Source organism: Lagopus muta, chromosome 9 (assembly GCF_023343835.1).
Source record: "Lagopus muta isolate bLagMut1 chromosome 9, bLagMut1 primary, whole genome shotgun sequence".
NCBI lineage: Eukaryota > Metazoa > Chordata > Aves > Galliformes > Phasianidae > Lagopus > Lagopus muta.
The window spans coordinates 1,851,633-1,871,093 of NC_064441.1; the positions used below are offsets into that span (position 1 = coordinate 1,851,633).

Genomic DNA, 19,461 nt, shown 5'->3' on the forward strand with positions numbered 1-19,461 from the left:
GGCACGTAAACGAGTCAGACAGTGGAGCAGAGCAACAGCAGCACAGCACTCATCTTCAGCGCCTTCTAAACACACAAAAAGACACGCTCAGTACAATACTGTTGCAAGATTTAATGTTTATTTCCCCAAGACAGCCTAGCCTGCACTCTACTTGGATAAATTTCACAAGCTAGTTTCCGCTGCTTCTAGTTTTAAACTTTAACCATGTTTCTGATGACAAGGAATGCTGCAAAAATACTCTAGTCCAACAAAGAGTTATGATCACAAAATAATCTTTATCCATTCTACAGTGTTTCAGAATTACCAGTTGATTTTAAAACACAAGGTAGATATAGATGCTAATGGTGGCTAATCTGGTATGTTTTATTATAGCAAACTGTTGTTCATGCAACACTTGTGCTCAAAGGGGAAGGCACAGCATTTCCTACAATGAGCCACCTTATAAAGAGTTCATTTTGTACAAATTTGTAACATCTCCTTGAATTTAGTGTGCAGAACCTCAAAACTGAGGCATTACTCCAATTATAAAAACACTTGCATCGCTTTTGTGCAAGTTTTAAAAATACAAAGTTCTCTCTAAAGTGGCTCAAAATAGATTGTTCATGGCTGCCTACATCTAAGATAAAAAGAGTCTAAAACAATTGGATTAGGCATATTAAAGGTGTTCAAACCATGACTTGATTTGTACATCTATTCACACCTCTTTTTCGGTCTTTATTCGGCAGTACATATGCACCAAATTCCATTTTTAGAAGTTTCCATATCATTTTCATAGAAAACAAAGTTTGAAAACAAGTAACATTGAAACACAGCACGGTATTCTACCACAACGGAAACATTTGGTTACAGGACTCAACAAAATCTAAAAATGAACTATGCTGTAGATTACCACATGCAAAGGTCTTCATGTTATCTTTGAAAATGAAAAGGATGAGATTTTATTACCACATTTTACTGCTTTCTACTATTATGGTAACTTGTGTACTGCAACACAGTCTATTTGAAGGGAAATGTATGATCTTTTTCATGCAAAAATCTACAAATTAGTTTTGATGATATGGAAAGCTTTTCATAACATCAAACATTCATCTGGTGCAAATGCACAGGGAAGCCTTCCTGAAACTCTGACTTTACAAACAACTAATAAGCCATACAGGAAAGAACTTAAAAATAACTGAAAGAAAAATAAGGAGGGGAAAAAAAAAAAAAAAAGAAAAAAGAAACACAGGCTGCAGGAGTAAACCAGAGTCTGCTGCTAAACCGGTCTTGGTTTTGTGTCCAGTGTAAGTTAACACTTATGAACTCATTTTGATGATTTACTAGGTTTTATTATCAGCCCCCTGAAGGCGAATCAAGCTTGCATGCGTTCACATACAGCATCACAACCATACTCTCGTACACACGCCACTCCAGGACTAGGAGTCTGCTTCATGACTGAAGAGCCCCGTATTGGAAACAAGTCTGGCTCCCAGCATCGAGTCCAGACATTCATTCAATGTTGTCCATTCACACGGTGCTTCATAGCAAGGCCTGGGCTCATTCTCCTTGGACTTATATGGGCATCCTATTCTCTTATGCTTACAAGGCTTGATGATGGTAGTACTGCATTTCCCCCCAATTGCTCTAGTAAGTCATTGTTCCTTCTCAGGCACTGAAGATCTTTGACCTGTAGCCCTTTTTCTTTGAACAATCTAAATAAGCATTCAGTGTGAAGTTTTTCATTACATTTTGCCACTCATTCTCACTCGCACCCACTCGCCATCTTGACTTCATTTGGGCTTTTCTGTGATTCCAAATGAAATCTTCACATTTTCTTTCCCGATTTAATGCAGCAGCGGATCCCATGAGCCAAGATTGATGGATCAAACCTTTTTTTTGTTTTTATTCAGTGCTGCATTGTACCTAACTTCCAAAATACCACTCTAAAACTGGAACCCTTCTGCTGGTACATTGGCAGATGAATTGAAACCAAATGTTCCGCCTTGTATTGCTTCTGGTACAAGGCTAGGATCTTCATCAATCTGCAAGAGAACAAGAATATAATCAGAAGGAACAGAAAGACAGGCTCACTGAAGTAACAAACTGCCTTTCCACCTATCCCCTTCATTGCATTTTCTTGCAACCTTCTCCCCCAACCAGGGAGTGTTATTATGATGAAATAATTCAACCTGAAATGCTTCAGATTTAGCAGATACACTTCATAGCACCTGGTACTCTCATTTTTAAAAGTTTCCACTCTGCAGAATACTGGAAAGTATTCTGTTGGCCACATATCATGCTTATTTGACAGCTTATGAAGTGTCACTGGTCCTAGAAAGAGACCAATAATACTTAAAGAGCAAGTTGAAATAGCAGTTTCAGCTTAAGTAGGTAGCACACAGGTTGCTAAATTGGCAACGTATTAAATTCCAAGTCTTGCTATATACACAGAATCTGAGCTCCTAAAAAGGACCTATTGCTTATATTTAAAAACAGACTGGCATAAAAAAAAAAAGGAACCTTAAATGTAGGTAACGTTTGCATGTTCTACAGTTTAACCATTTCTGCAATTGTGCTCCCCAGATCTGTCTAATCAAGTAGAAAACCTTCACTGCATGATGCAGACTGACATTATATCTCCTTTATGCGTAGTGAGCATCTTTTATAATTTGAAGTGCACAGAAATCTAATACCTTTGTTTGATTTACACTGCATGTTTAAACTGAAAGTGACATTCCTGATCAGCATGTTTTCCCTTTCATTTGATGCACACGTACCACCTCTGAAATTATCAGAACATTCAAAACGTTTTTCTTATTAAGCAGAATCTTGAACTTAATACTCCAGTCAGCAAGTAGGTTAGCAGATGTGAAAAAGCAAACTTGGAAGCTGACAGCTAGAAGAACTACTAGTTCTTCTAACCCTAACCCTAGCCTAGTGTTTCATTCCCTACAGATAAGGCTTAAATTAGACCTTTAGGCACTTCATCATGAACTACAGAAGATATGCAGCAGGTTCATATAAGGGCTCATTCTTCACTGAATCTGAAGTTTACTGTGAAGTTTTGGAGATCTAACAGACTCCAAAACCAAAGGGTTGGTTTATAATAGAAGGGTTGGTGATAACAATAAACAAAACGTGCAGAACCTTAACAGTGCAGAAAGGTGTTAAGATAAACAAGCAACCCACTGAGCAGTGCTCTCCAGTAGCACGGTTGCAGAACATGACATATCCTGAATGGTGATGAGTCAGCCAAGCCTTCAGACTTCAAAACCCATTTAAATAGTTTCCTCTATGCTCCTTATCTCATTGAAGGTGACATGTAAGCAAAACCAAGCACAATACCCCTATGTTTATCACACTGTTGAAGAGCACATCAAAACTTAAGCAACTAGTCCATGCTATTGCCACTATGACTATTACAGTGCTATGATATTTTAGGTGCCAGTGGACATTCTACGCTTCTCTTAGACTACACACAAGGCAAGTTTTTCAGAATCCATAATCATAAGGCACAAGATCTATGCAAGTACACCAACCTTTCACATAATACAAGACCAGCTTAAGGCCAGAGCAGCTCACGTGCAGTGACTATTTCTGCAATCAATGACTGCACCACTCAGGAATACAGATCAGGACAATGCCTATTGCTTTAAACAGATGAAGAATTTCAAGAGCTGGAAAACTCTACTTATTGCCTACAATCAACTATTCAGAAAGGCTGTGACATCAAGTTAAAATTCTATAAGCCTTTTAGTGTGAATGCCCTGAAATAATTCTGCATATTTGGCTTACAAACGTGCAACAGTACCCTAAATGCACATCAGTCAATTGGATAGACTAAAAAAATTCACGTGGAAAACAACCCAACAAACGCCAGGCTTTGGAGCTGCTGCCTCCCTCCTGAATCACATTTATGAAAGAAAACAAATGATTACAAAAGCAGGTGTCAGAACTGTAACACACTTACATCATCTGAAGAGAAGAACTGATCAATGATCTCATAAGCCAGTTTGTAGATGTCTTCATTTTCATGATTTTGTAGCTGTTCAATTTTCTCCAGGCCTACACAAAAGATGCAGTCAAATTAAAATACTAAGTCAAAGTAAAACTACCTCCCTCACTCTCCTTAAAGTCTCATCATACAAAACCATTAAAAACAAACCTAGATATAAAGTAAAACTCAATAAGAAGCTGTTAAACCCACCTGACGTGCTTAGGCATAAAAGCTTTACAGACTGGACAAGATGTACTAGAGGCTTTGGAACACACACCACAAGACCAGGAAAGGTCATAGAGAAGGCCAGTTCCAAGAGTTATGGTGATCCTTCTCTTCCCACTTGGAGTGGTTAGGCCAGTCTTTGGAAATAAGGGCAGAGATGGGGGCACTGAGCAGTGCTTTGTACCCTCAGTTCACAGCTGCAGCCACAACCCATGACATTCCAAACCACATGCACGCTCTTGGTTGCACACATGCCATTGCTTACTGATCTGCAGCTTGATTATATACCAACCAGCTCCTGGATACAATTTTTTGGCAGACACAAGTGAAGCATGCATCTGTGTTTTTAATGTTCTGACCAGCAGAGCTTTAGGCACGAATGCCTCTTCTCCCTCCTGCCACTCTCACTGAATTAAGCTTTCTCCCTCTTTCAAGTTTTTGTGTTTTAAAGTTCACTCCATGCTCATGATATCTCAGTTTTCACTTGTGCTCAAGCTTAGTATCACTGTTCTTGCACCCTGGAAGATTTTCAGTCAACTTAAATAGCAACCAGCACACAGGAAGTCTGAAAGCCATTAAGAAAATAAAGCTGTATTTCTGCAACTTGTGTGCCCTTATTATTTTATTTCCCCCCTAAAAAGAAAGAAAAACACCCAGACACACCTATGATTAAGGTAAGCAATTTATCCACACATTTACAGGTAATTTGTCAAGAACACTGCATGACTAGAATAACTGATGCCTAATGAACTTGACTGCCATATGCCAATTCCTCCATGTTTTACTTGATCATGAACTTAAACATCTGTGCCAACACAGGGCCCACAGCACACACACAGGGCAGGAGGCTCAACAAACAGTGTTTTTAAAACAGTATAAAGGCAACTCAACTTCATACCTCCGCACTCCTCAATAAGATTGGCTATGGTTTCTGCTTCATCTTCAGCCATTTTTAATATATTACTTAGTCCATCCAGAACCACTTGCACAACTTGTGCATCTTTTACTGTTAGCAAATTGCAAAAGGGAGGAATTACGTTTTGTTGAATTAAGTATGCCACCTAAGGATTAAAAAAGGAAAAGGCAGTCATCTCAACAGCATGACAAAGCACCACAAGCACGAACAGCCAAATGTAAGGCAGTCAGAACACTCAAAGTGACCCATCAGGGCAAAAGCAGTCTGTAGAAGACACACCTCATTGGTTTTTTAATTTATAGCTTAGCAGAGTAAACATGAACTATGTTAAAAATACGTTTCGAAAGGAAGACTGCTTAAACAAATGGCAGATACTGTAAATTTCTCAGCAATACAAAAGGGTCTGAACTTCATGTTCAAATGACACAATTTTATATTCTGGGTTAACAAGAAAGTCTTGTAACATAACTAACATTTTTATCCAAAAAATGGTAAAAAGATACTAATGCTGAATGATCAAGATCCTTATCAGAGTGTTACTCATAGCTATGAGGCTATCCTAACAGAGGGGCCTCCACCCAACTCCCCACTGATACGGCCATTCCAAAACCAGAACTTAAGTTCACTCCTAAATCTCTTGTGGAAAAGGAAAAAAATGACTTAAGCAAAGAATAATCTGGATATTCATAATCCTGCCACAGGATTTATGCCTGCTCATCAGGTTTGACTCACTTGGTCTTTTCTTCCGCTGATTGTTAAATTGCTTATTGCCCAAGCAGCTTCTTTCTGAGTACCAAAGTCGCCCTAAAATACAACAGCAAATAGAAATTACATCAGATAAGAACTGGAATTATTACATTCTAGTCAAAGCTTTAATTTGCTACTCTTTATTCTGCATGGTAACATCATCTCTTCCACTAGAAACGTGCTGCATTGAAGCACTCGTTTCTGACATTCTTTATCAATAGCTGTCATGTTGCAGCAAGAGATAAGTGGTGCATGTTTGTTTTGATAAACATGTGCTATGTGCACTGTGCATGGCACACAGCGTCACTGCCAGCCTCTGAAGTTAGTCTGGAAGTTTTCTTACTAAGTTTGAAAACCAGAAAGGTTTGCCCCTCACTCTTTTCTCAGTGACCTCACTGACATCACGATTCTCATGGTGGGTTTGAACTATTTGTAAACAGATATTTGTTACTTAGGGGAAAAAAGTATTTCTTCAGTTAAGACTCATTCCATCTTCATCTTGACTACAAGCAAGGTTGGTGTTTCTGGCTTCTATTGCCATAAAGCAGCACACCTGTATACAGCAAGTTGCCATTTCTGAAGTACAGCTCAGAAATACACTCTACAACTACTTCATACATCCACTTATTTTTTGTTGATACAGTTTTAATTGTTAAAAAAAAAGAAAAAAAGATAAGACACCCCTATTCCATACCCTTAACCTTTGGCAAAGCATTGGGAACTACTTCACAGTCCTCCATCCACATGTATTAATTTTACATACAGGCAAGAATTTCTGCCCCCACTCTTTAGAAAGAAGACAGAAATTAACAAGACTAAAAGAACTGAGAACAGGGGGGGGATTTGCTTCTTTCTCCAGTACATTCAACATGCATTTTTGTACAGTTCTTCACAAAGTACTATCCAAAACAGTAACACATATCTTGCAACATATTAAAAGTGCCCAAAGTTAAGGTTTATCACCCCCTCTTCCCCATCCCCAAGCTTACAGTATGCTGTAGAACATAAAGCAAGAAACTCAGTGTCATTTTCCCCACTTAATGAAATTAACTGTTAAATCCTTCTTACTATCTCACCTTATCTAGAAGATGTATTATCATTGGAACAAGGTTTGCATCTATTACTGCCTGAACTTGCTGCTGATTTCCTGCAGTGATGTTAGATAGAAACCACACTGCTTCCTGCAAAATAAAAGGTTTTGAGAAATTAATTCAAACAGTATTCTGTATTTTATTTCCATCAGCAAGATTTTACATTCACAGAATCATAATCAAACAGTTTGGGCTGGAAGGCACCTTTAAGACCATCTAGATCCAAGCCTCCTGCTATAAGCAGGGACACTTCCCTCTACGCAAGGTTGCTCACAGCCCCATCCAGCCTGGCCCTGAATGCTTCCAGGAAGCAGGCATTCACAACCTCAGTGTCCAACCTGTTCCAGTGCTTCACCGCACTCACAGCAAAGAATTTCTTCCTAATATCTAGCCTACAACTTCCCTCTTCCAGTTTAAAACCATTTCCCCTCATCCTGTCACCAGCTGCCTTTACACAGTCCCTCCCCAGCTTTCCTGTAGCCCCTTTCAGACACTGGAAGGCCACTATAAGGTTGTCCCAGAGCCTTCTCCTCCTCAGGCTGCAGAGCCCCAGCCCAATGTGACCCCACAGAGGAGGTGCTCCAGCCCTCTGATCATCTTCGTGGCCCTCTGGACCTGCTCCAACAGCTCAACTTATTTAGCATGATTTTCTGGACAATACAGTTTCCCAATTTCTATACTTAAACGTTCAACTGAGTCTCTTGGATCAGATCACAGGATCATTTTCATTAATGAACCTGTTAGAGATTTAAGATGCCTAGGCTTGTCTTGGTGAGCTTGTCTTGGGCTTTAATCATTGGCAATGTTGGAAAGTAGGACCCCAGAATTTAACAACATGCCTCAGATGCACTCCGGAATCAGCACTTCATTATCAGTGCCCCCATTTAAAGCCTTCTCTATACAAGCATGCATGCACACACACCCCTCCCCCATCCTCCCACCCCATTTGACTCTGTTCCTCACACACAATCCATTCAAAGAGACATCCCATAATCTCCATTTCATCACTTCCAAGAGAGTCAGTTTAATTAAAATGACATTTCACATATCAATAACCCTAACATTTATGTCACTCGCCAAATTACAAGATAAAGCATTAATTTCATAGGAATCACAGGAATTCATTTAGATGAATCAGAAAACAACCATTCTTTGTCAGGAACAAGTTTTAGTTCCTTAAGAGATTTTTCTATGGTTGTTAAATTCAAGAGGGGGGAAAAAAAAGAAAAGTCATCATCCATTTTGCTGTAAAGCTGGCATTTTGTAATTAATCATTACTCAAATCTCTACCACGCTACATTATGTGGATTCCAAAACAGCTGAACCAAATATAAGGGCTGTATCAATCAAACACAAACTGTGCAATTACATACCTTATTAATTTTTTCTTTGGGATGTGTCAGAAGTGCTGGAAAATGTGAAAGGGCTTCACAATTCAGAACTACCTGTGTCTGTTCATCAGTACCAGTGACAATGTTTCCTACCGCTCTCAGCGCAGCAGTCTGAAACAAAACACTTTCAGTTCTTGCAAACAGAACATTTCCTTTAAGCAGAAAGAGCAAAGATTTTTCTAACTGAGCATATGCTGCAGCTTCAAACAGTTAAAGAGGCAAACTATGTTATGTTAATGATGTACCATATAGGAAAAAGTACTCTTTAAAGTTCATCACGGACTGTAAACAGAAATTAGCTGCTCTCTCTAGCATTGCATTTTGAGCAACACTTAAAAAAAGTTAGCTGAACTCACTTGCACTTTCACTTCTTGATGACTGAGAAGAGGAACCAAATGAGGGACTATTCCGGAGTCTATCACCATCTGGATCTGTTCATTGCCAGCATCCGTTAGATATGAGAGAGCCCAGACTGTATCTACCAATATCTAACAAAAAAACCACATTCATTTGTAGTTACCACAGAGGTATCATCATTAAAAACAAAGAACTGATGTAACACAGCAGATTCTTGTCCATAACCTACTTGGTTTGATAAACTTAATGCTTTCCAGTCTATGGAAGTCTGAAATAGTTTATTTAAACACTGTAGTGAAGCACTGTTGCCATTAACTTTACCAACTCAGCTACAACTTCACTAAAGAACAATTCTCAACTCCAATTTCTGTTTAGGCAAAAAGCTGACCTATAATTTTAGGGAACTCAGTCACTTACTTTACTACGAAACAACCTATGCTTGTATTTCACCTCTGATGCAATGTAATACCTGCTAACATGCCCACATTTTCTTCTTATTTACACAGATTTTTGTTATCATTTCAAGCTTAAGTGGAAGTCATAAAACCCCAACATTTATGTGTTACCAGATGCTTACAGAAAATCAAGTCAAATTTGACTTTGTATCAGGATGAACTTCATGAATGGATAAAAGCTGATTCTCTTCAAGTACATTCAAGTAAAGACTTAGAGAGAGAGAAATACAAGGCAAAAATCCTAACTGCTGCTTAAAATCAAATATGATAATAAGATTACCACAGGGTGATAGATTTATTCATTTTATAAAGAGCTACTTAAGTATGGGAAGCTTTATGCTTCAGCTAAAAAGCTGTACCAGAACACAAAACTATTTCCAAGCAGAATTACTTACATTTACATCTGTGTGGTGAATTAAAACACAGAGGGCTGGAAGGATCTAAAGAGAAAAAAGAATCATTTCACTGTTATTTTTAAGGCATTCAGATACTCAGCTTTGCTTTAATTACAGTGAGCAATTCAGTCACCTCCTGAATGGTTTCCATTGGTGGAGGAGGATCTTTGTGACGGCACAAGTTGACCATGACCCAAGTAACATTTCTTAAGAAAGTTATGGGAATAGATGGGCTGATGAAGGACAGCAGTGGTTTCACTACTCCAAGGCTAATAACGTAATCTCTACACTGGGGTCCATCACCTGTTAAAAATATCAAGAGAGAAAGAAAACAAGGGTCATCCCACTCAATTCACAGAAAGGTAAAGCCACAACTGGTCACCTTAATCTAAAAACACACTCCAAATTCCTCATGGTAATCTTCAAGACTCTGTATGAGTGGACAAGACCAGTTTACGTGCGTCCTGTTGTTTGGAAAACAAGTCTGTACCACTGGTTCTGCATACATCCAACAAAAGCACAGCTCAATTTGATTCATCATGGCTACTCAATAAATCACATTGGATCCAGTCAGACTTCAGCATCCATGCTTACGAGTCATTCTAACTTCCGTACATTTAAAATTCAAACAACTGAAAATGCACACAAAGTTCAAGGCACAGGCATGTGGCTCAACAGTCTGTTTTTCATATCTTCCTTTCTCTCTTGAGCAGGGGAGTAATGTTTCTCACTTTCCAACCACCAGGGACTTTGCTTTACAGCCATGCTTTCCCAAATGTGCTGAGAGTGGCTTGGCCACCACACCAGCCAGCCCCTCCAGAACCCCAGGATGCATGTCATCTGGTCCCACAGATACATACACACGTGGCATCATGAGCTGGTCTTGGAACTGCTCCACTCTTACACTAGGATAGATTTTGCTTCCTTAAACCCACTCTTAGATGTTCAGGGACATACAAGCATACAGTACATTTCAGGCAGTTACAAAATCAAGCTTTTTATTGGCTTGCTTCTTAAGACCTGGCATTTCTAAAATGTCAGATGGAAGAAACCTCAGTATGTCAGAAATCACAACTTCAAGCACTGCAACTGTAATGGATTGGATGCCATCTACAAGCACTGGCTAAAGCCTGTGCACAAAAAGTCAAATTAAAGACTGAATGATCACAACTTGTCTATTACTCAATATAACTTGTGAGCTCAGGCCATATTTCAAAACCCAATGCAGAACAGTTTTCATTTTAACAATCTACAGGCCTGCTGGACAATAACTCCTCTTTTCCTGTATCTGCAAAGAAATGCTTTGGGGTGTACACCCTAAATGCATGACAGAGAAAACAGGAAAGAGTTAAGAACAGAGTGACTGCCAAGAAAGGCTGCTTACTGTCCTACAGCTGAACATCTCAGAGTTCTGATGTAAAATGCTACCTAGTTTATTCGTTCATTTTCAAAAGGAACTCAGCAATTTTTAGTGGCAGGAGTAACACAAACCTATGATATTGCCTAAAGCCCACACAGCTTGTTCACAAACATTTTGGTGAGGTGAATGCAGCAGTCTCAGAAAAAGTGGTACAGCATCTGAAAAACACAAACAAAACACCATGCAGTTGTTAAGGAATATGTATCTGAAAAGACAAAATTACTTAACTCAAAGTTTCGTAAGACTTTCTTCTCGTGGTTGAGTGTTGGTCAAAGCTTTACCAGCTTCTCAGATGATACTGAAGTAAAACACTGTAACAATTCTTCCTTTATTACTTGTTCTTATTGAGCTTGCAGCTCTTAAAATAACCTGACATTTAATTTGCTTTAAGTCTCAAAAAATTACCAAGGCTTGTCAGAACTCCAAGCTGAGTTACACTCATTAGACACAGAAATCCAGCACTAACTTTTTTTAAACAGAACTAATTGCAGAAGTACTAACCGTGCAGCCAACCTCATCCAGTCAAGTTAGCCAACTTAAATCAATAGATTATTGACCAGCAATGTAGTAACAGGGATGTGGAATAGATCTGCTGCAATCTTAAACACTGTCTTCCTACTACATCACTACTAGTAGTGAAGTATGCACCAGTTCCTAACCAGAAATCCACCCAGCCACTTCACAGCTAAGATGGTGCTAAGAAATAGGAAATAGGTATATTTTTTAAATATAAAACAAATAACATACAAGCTGCAAGAAGCCTGTAACTGTTTAGCACTAAAAATGAAACAATCTACTTCAATGGCTGAAGTGAAACAGTTACAGAAAACACAAAACATTGACATTTCATGGTTTAAACCACACTGCACATTTGAGAAGCTGCATACTTACTACACTGAATAAAGTTCCAAGTAGCACTAAAAAAGCCAATACATGATTGCAATGTTGGGGAAAACAAAATCAAGTATAATTCTGTCTTTTCATTTCTGGAAACATTGTATACTTAATGGTATCAGCAGCACTGCAATACGACACTGTTTCTACCCATTAAGGACAACAGCGTCTCACATACTGTAATTCCTGTGGATTTCTTCCTTGGATTTTAGGCAAAGTCAGTATGTTAGGTTCCTTCAGGGTCTCAGGAAGCTCTGCAGACACTTCTATTTAGCTTTTTCTTTATAAAAAAGAACTTAAGCCACATTTCAAACACAGAAGATAGACTGCTTTATAACTCAGATTCCAAGTACAAGACAAATTCCTTCCCAAACTTCAGGCTCCTCAAATCACAAAGGCTAGTGCTTTTTCTTCAGCTCAAGTTAGGAAAAGTTTCATGAGACGCATTCTCTAGACTTGGCTCACACTTTTCTTCTCTCTTTGCAATTACATGGGAAATTCCCCCATGGGAGACTTTTTTTTTTTTTAATTATGCTTGAGAACTGAAAACCAGCAGATATCAACTCTGCTAAAATAGTGTGAGTTCCCAGAAGAGATTACTCACCATCAGGAAACCCAACTGAATTTAAAAATCTGAGAAAATGAAGAACAAAAGCAGATGTGCACTTCAACTGATGCTGCTTGCCAGAGAAGAAGTAGAACTTCTGGCAGGAGACTTCATGGACAGGTCCTTCAGCGACGGGCCTGTGATTGACAACTCAATTTCAACCTGGCTATCGCACGAAAGGACCAACCCTATCACACGTGGACTGGTGAACATGCTTGAGATACAGAGAAACAGGAGTGTGGATGCGATGCTCTTTACACTACCGTTTAAATCTTGTTTTTGTGGAAGCTATGGTGCATGCTTTATCAACCACCAAAATAGTACTGGACTTACTAGATTGAACTACGGCCTGCGTTTGTTCAGAGGTTCCAGATGCAATGTTTGTCAAAGCCCACGCAGCTTCAAACTGTAAAGAAGGACTAGAGAAATAAAAAACATATTGTAACATGAGTTTTCAGTCAGAACACACAGGCACACTAGTTAAACACTAGGAACTCCCCCAACAATACTTGGATTTGTAGAAATACTCACTTGTCATCTCTTTCAAGACAGTGCACTAAAATAGGTAATATTCCTGATTTTATTAGATCATCAATTGGTGGATTGCGATCACTGGAAAGCAGTTTTCTGTGTAAGAAAATAAGAAAATGCAAAAGTCAACGATCACAGAATGAGAAGTGAGGACTAGAAAGGGTCACTGACTGTCATTTAGTCCAACATCCTGCTCAAAGTGCAATTATGATCAGGTCAGTCATTAAGGATCTGCTTTTTTTAAATCATTAAGTGACATACCCTCCTTAGTTAAGCCAGAATACACACTGTCTGAATTCAACTGCGTGGTTGAATGAAAGAATGAAAACAGCACACGTGAGAGAACTGTCTTCTTACCTTGCAGCTTGCACAGCACTTAACTGTATACCCTGGTTGTCACTTGAAGCATTCTAAAATAAGAGAAAATTCAGACTTTTCACATTTGTCAACATAACATAAATAATGTGAGGACAACAATTATCATTATTATTATTATTATTACTTTTACCTGTACTATTGCTTCCAAAGAAGTGTTTTGCTAGGAAAAAAAGATACAAGAGCAGTTAGAAATTAGCCATCTCTGAAGGGAAAAAAAAGACATGGTTTAGAGTTAATTCTTACCACTCTGAAGTCTCCATCTATATCAGAATCTTCACAGATATCTTCATGGGGAACATTTCTTCTCTTTAGAAGATGTTCGTCTCTTTTGTTCTTAAAAACACGTTAATAAGAAATTAGATTTAGGGGACGTGTGGGCTGTTAAGAAATGATTTTTTAAACCAGCATCTTAAGTGGGTCTTCACTGAGACTATTAAAAGTTCCAACACTCAGAAGTTGGTAACTGCTGCAGAGGGAAGCACACTTTGGAAATCACTTTTTATAAGTAAAAATGCCATCTAGTTTCAGCTCTAGCAGTAACTGCACTTCTTCTAGAAGTTTCATATGTACATCCATCAATGCTGACACTGCAACTGAACTGTTAATATTTGCAACAAGACCAGGCCATTCCCTGAAGTTAGATTTTCTGAAGTAATTCAAGCTATAATTTGAGACAAAGTCAACTTATTTCCAAAAATTCTCAACAGCTGTATCTTCACACACATCCTTGTGTGTTAAACTGCTGCTCTGGGAAAGAAAATAGCTCCATACCCATAGCAGCCAGTACAGCCCTCACAGCAATGACAAAGGGGCCTCACAGGTATAAAAGAATCACAGAGTGGCCTGGGTTGAAAAGCAGCACAATGCTCATCCAGTTCCAACCCCCTGCTGTGTGCAGGTCACCAACCAGCAGCCCAGGCTGCCCAGAGCCACATCCAGCCTGGCCTTGAATGCCTGCAGGGATGGGGCATCCACAGCCTCCTTAGCAACCTGTTCCAGTGCCTCACCACCCTCTGGATGAAAAACTTCCTCCTCATATCCAACCTAAACCTCCCCTGTCTCAGTTTAAAACCATTCCTCCTTGTCCTTGCCAAAAATGGTAAGTCTTTCAAAATCTTCAAAATTAAAAAACTTGCTGCAGAAGAAGAATCATTCTTCTCCTAAGGCTACAAATAAAACTTCATTTTTAAATGCGAGACTTCTAGTACTGGGAATGGTAACCAGAGCTTTCTTCTAAACCAAGATACCTCCACAGAATTAGTAAGGATTAACAGTTGAAGCATGGTGTTCCCTGTGGACTGCAGAGTTACATACAAGTATTTTATCTACTTAAAAGTAACCAGCATCACCAAGTTCCATTCAGTAAGAAGTTCATACTAGTTTATCTCACCTTTCTCAACTCAACGACAACTTCATTCCTTTGTCTTCTCATAGTCTGAAAAGAATCAAAACAGAAGTACATTATGATCTGGACCTGGGTTAAGTGATTTTTGCCCAACTATTTTCAACTTCATGCACTTTGAACAGTACTTATACACACCAGATTTCATTTTTGCTCTAGGAGCAGAAATCTAACAGGAGATGAAGTAACCAAAGTGAGGAACAAACAAGCACCTTGAAGAGCAATATCGGATGATGCTGTTTGTAAGATATAACAGTGCCACGGCAAGCTAACAGAGAGTAGACTGGGGTTGCCTGATATTTATAATTCTTTCTCAATTCAAGATTACTAGTTGTTTATTCCCCCCACTAAAAGAATACCCACATCACCAGAATACATGAGGCCAAAACCCTGAGCCAGCAGTTCTGTACTCAGCACTGACCTCCCTCCAGGCTTAGGCAAAGGGAATATGAAAGCCATAAAGCCTCAACCATAACAGTTACCCTGCCTTGGGTAACACATTTATGAATAAGTTCAAATTAAGAGACCTAATAAGCAAAATTGAACTATAATGTGCAAAACCAAACTACAACTGAGAAAATTACATTCAACAAAATCCATGTACAACCCTTCATACAGTAAGGACAAACATTCTCCTTATCCAGTCCCATTCAGAGTATTCAGAAAAAGTGTAAATATACAAAAATTCATTCACTTGTGAAAGGTATTAACAAAAAGAAAATGATCTACGGCGATTTTGTCCTATGCTTCAAAATCTGAATGAGTAACAACAGAACTGCATTTTTACTGTGAATGAAACGTTTCCAGAGAAAGTCTGGAATCCCAGAGCACGAGGGACTGCTTTAACAGTGGATGTGGGGGAAAAAGCAGCCAGGGGAGCTTCTGACCAGCAATAAGGAACAGCTTGGAAGGATTAAAAACCCAACTTTTGGGTATGTAAGTATTTGTATTGAAAGAAATGGACATTAGATCACAATCAAGCTTTCAGCTCTGGGCAAGGCATCACACCTTCTTGAAGGAAGGAGTCAAAAGGAAAAGAGGAAAAGAAGTGAGTGGAAAAGAAGGTATGGCCTTGCACTGCTTTGCAGGCAGAAACTTTTGTTGCTGGAGGGCCAAAAATGCTTTTTGTCAGGAGAACAACAGGCAGAGGACAGCAGTGAGGAACACCTGCAGGCCAACGGCTTCCAATTAAATAAAAGGCAAATCAAAGGAGCGTACCTAATGCAGCTGCAGCACATAGACCTGCCAGGTAAGAGTCACTACCAAGTACAAAGTGTCCCACACTAAAAGCACCAAAGCCAGCAGTCAGGAGATGTGCAGATTTTAGAGGATGTTAGCCCAACTGGCCAGTCAAAACCACAGTTAATAGAGGAGCTCAGTGCTGCTTACATGCATGGCCTCTTCAACTGTACACCTACAAAAAGTCACATCAACAACACAAGGTCAGTAGCTAGCACACCTGGATGCAGATAAGCTCCATTTCCCTACGATGGGCTCTGCACAGGTGGCCATGGGATGGCAGCCCCAGCAGCTCTGGGCCTCAGTGCCTCTGGGTGAAGAGCTGCTGCTTAACATCCAACCTAAACCTCTCCTGTTTGAGTTTTTCCCTTGTCCTAGAGGGAAAAACTGTTGCTAACCAAGAAGGAGATCAGCTATATCATTTCAAAGAGTGAGTGGAAATCTGCATTGCTGGGAAACCAATTGTAAAGGGAAATGAAACCATAAGGGTTTTTAAAAAGCCATATCGTCACAACTAACAGCGTCATGACTCGGATGGCAGCACATCCTCATTCAGGAGAAGCACACGTGTAACAGAAACAGGGAGAGAAGAGTAGAATTAAAACAGATACTCCGAGCAAAAAAGTCTTGGGCACAACTTCTACAAAGTTTCTTCACTTGGAAAAAATAAAAGTCATGTGTAACGATCAGCCTTCAAAACCCTGTGAACCCATCAACACTGCTGGAAAAGGAAAAGGATTCTCCCTCCAGAAAATAAAATCACCCAAAAACAAACCCAACAGAAAACTGCCAGCCCCATGGCTTCAGTTTCTCTCTGAAAAGTTTCTCTCAGGTTCTGAAGAGCACCTGAAAGCCAAGGACTCACAGAAGCCTCTGCACAACAGACAAACCACCACTGAAGAGCAGTTGATCAAAGCAGGGCTCCCTCAAGTCACTTCCTATGCAAGCAGTGCAGGGTTGATGAAGAAGCTGCTGTTGGTTCACCTGTCACTGCTCTGCCTTCCAGGAAAGGAAAACACACAAGGATGAGATGAAGTCCATAAGTTTCACAGTACTATCATCAGTGCTGGAAATGGAACAGACTGCTCTGAAAAACTCAGTAACAGCAGCACTCAGATAAACTTGTGTTGTTTGTCAGAAAACATCTCAAAGAGAAGAAATCAGGGTGCACTGCTTTTCTTGGCAGATGGCATCATACAGCTGCATTCTCCAGTGTCACCTTCGGCTCTGAAGAAGCTCTGATGTGATTGTTGAACTGCTCTGAAGCAGTCTCACCTTGCACTAACACAACCATTAGCAAGCAAGCTCAATTTACAAGTTTCTAGAAACCAATTCTGAATGCTCCTTCCTTGGCAACTGCTCCACTGCATCTTCAGGACGAATTCATCTGGCTCTTTTCATTCACTGGATCCTGCTCTACATCAGAAATCAAGTCATCAAATCTATTTTCATCAACCTACCGCTGCTACCCCTTTTTTCAGTATATTTAGCTGCTAACATTTTTTATCATAAAGGCTATTTTCTGACCATTAATCACCACTGAGCCCTTCAGCTTATCAGTACAATCTCGTGTGAGCTGCAGGATGCTGATATGCTCGTGTTTTCCTCAGCAACGCCCAATACAGAAGTGTTCTATGTCCCACACTCAAGGACAGCTCAGACCCATCAGCCTAGCAGGCACTCACATCCAGAGCTAACATGCCCTCTTCCACTTCTTTCTCCAACCCATGCTTCTCAGGAACTCGACCCTACCACACACACAGCTGGAGGAGCATGCCTTCATGCTTTCCTGTTTGCACTTCAGGGGAGGACTGCCATCATGAAATACTTCATTTGAGCACTTACTTGCACCCCTACAACAACAGTGGCTAAGAAGGCAGCTCCATACCCACAGCAGCCAGTACAGCCCTCACAGCAATGACAAAGGAGCCTCACAGGTATAAAAGAATCACAGAGTGGCCTGGGTTGAAAAGGAGCACAATGCTCATCCAGTTCCAACCCCCTGCTGTGTGCAGGTCGCCAACCAGCAGCCCAGGCTGCCCAGAGCCACATCCAGCCTGGCCTTGAATGCCTGCAGGGATGGGGCATCCACAGCCTCTTTGGGCAACCTGTTCCAGTGCATCACAACCTCCTGTGTGAACAACTTCCTCCTAAAAAGGCACTGAACTACAAAAGGAAGGATGAAGTCTTTGGAGCTGTATGCAAGCTCACATCTGGATTTGGTAAAAATCCAGAACAGTGACTTAGGCCCTCCTTTATCCATTATTTCCCTCCTATACTAATTCTGATTCACCTGCAGACTGCAGCAGTAAAGGCTGCTCTCAAGATCACCCATAAAAATGCTGCAGAGTTTTAAAGCAGACCATCCCCAGAAAAACACATCTCAGCTTTTTCCACTTCAGAAATATAATGGGAACTCTCCGTCCAAAGAAATACAAGTAATACAAATAATAAAATAAAAAGCAATGACGCCGCACACGCTGCCATTCTGGCTTTTTTCCTGGAGAAGCCGCGTACTCCAACTGAAACGCTTTATAAAAACAAGTCTCTCGCTATGACTTTTAAACAACAAAGCGTCCGAGCTTCCTCACAGAACTGCAAGTCAGCGTAACGGGACCTATTTTTAACCGGGGAGTGAGATTCCTGCGCTCCTTCAGTCACAAACCCCCCCTCGCATCCCGCTCTCTCTGAGGGGCAGCGCGGGGTCCCTCGGACGCGCGGGGCCTTCGCCCCGCGCGTCCGAGGGAGCCCCGCGCTGCCCCTCAGCGCCTCCTCCCCCAAGCGCGCAGCCCAACGGCCGCACCCGAGCGCGCAGCGCGGCCTCTCCCTTCCCCTTCCCTCCCGTCCCTCCCTCGCTGGGCGGGCGGCGCAGGCCGCAGCCCCGCGGCGGGCCCCTCGTCGGCGGATTAAGGAAAGACGCCACACGGCCGTTCCGTCTCTTTCCCGCCGCCATAGCCGGGCGGTTCCTCTCGTACCTCCAGGTCGCGGCCTTTGTTCTTGAAGTTCTTCAGCCGTTGGTTGTCCAGTTTCTCGTTGTCGGCCATGGCGGGGGGGAAGGTGGGAGGGAGCGCGGTTGCTGCTCCTCCGCCGCCTCCTCCTCCTTTTTCTCCTCCCGGACCCGTGGCCCCGGAGCTCGAATCCACCGGAGGCCGCTTTAAGCAGCGGCCGAGTTCTCTCGCCGCGCCGCTGCCGGCCTGCTCGGGGCGGCGCTGCCCCGCTGCCGGGCGCCGAACGTGCCGGGAGCCAGGGACGGTGCGAGAGGGAAGGGGGGGAGGGGGGAGGGGAAAGAGGGGCAGCCTCGCTCTGGGCCGCCCGGCCGCGCCCGCCGATTGGTCCAGGAGCCCGCGCCCGGCGGCCAATGGGAGAAGGGAGGGAGAGGGAGGGAGCTGCGCGGCGCCGTGACGCGCGCGATGACGGAGATCGGGAGGGGGAGGGGA

At 41.4% G+C, this 19,461-nt stretch overlaps 1 protein-coding gene and 1 non-coding gene across 2 annotated transcripts; both read right to left on the reverse strand.

Moving 5' to 3' along the window:
* Positions 1-96: 96 nt before the first annotated feature.
* KPNA4 (karyopherin subunit alpha 4) lies at positions 97-19,305 on the reverse strand. The gene is made up of 17 exons (XM_048955427.1): positions 19,000-19,305; positions 14,774-14,818; positions 13,627-13,716; positions 13,514-13,543; positions 13,363-13,415; positions 13,006-13,101; positions 12,808-12,893; positions 11,045-11,131; positions 9,687-9,856; positions 9,554-9,598; positions 8,703-8,834; positions 8,329-8,457; positions 6,941-7,045; positions 5,850-5,921; positions 5,100-5,262; positions 3,950-4,044; positions 97-2,021 (listed from the first exon to the last, which is right to left on the reverse strand). Exons 1-17 carry the CDS (start codon positions 19,066-19,068, stop codon positions 1,923-1,925), a joined length of 1,566 nt encoding a protein of 521 aa, XP_048811384.1. The 5' UTR covers positions 19,069-19,305; the 3' UTR covers positions 97-1,922.
* Positions 7,657-7,968, reverse strand: LOC125697903 (small Cajal body-specific RNA 7). Its single transcript, XR_007378978.1, has one exon. It is a non-coding gene; the product is annotated as a small Cajal body-specific RNA 7 (non-coding RNA).
* Positions 19,306-19,461: the final 156 nt, after the last annotated feature.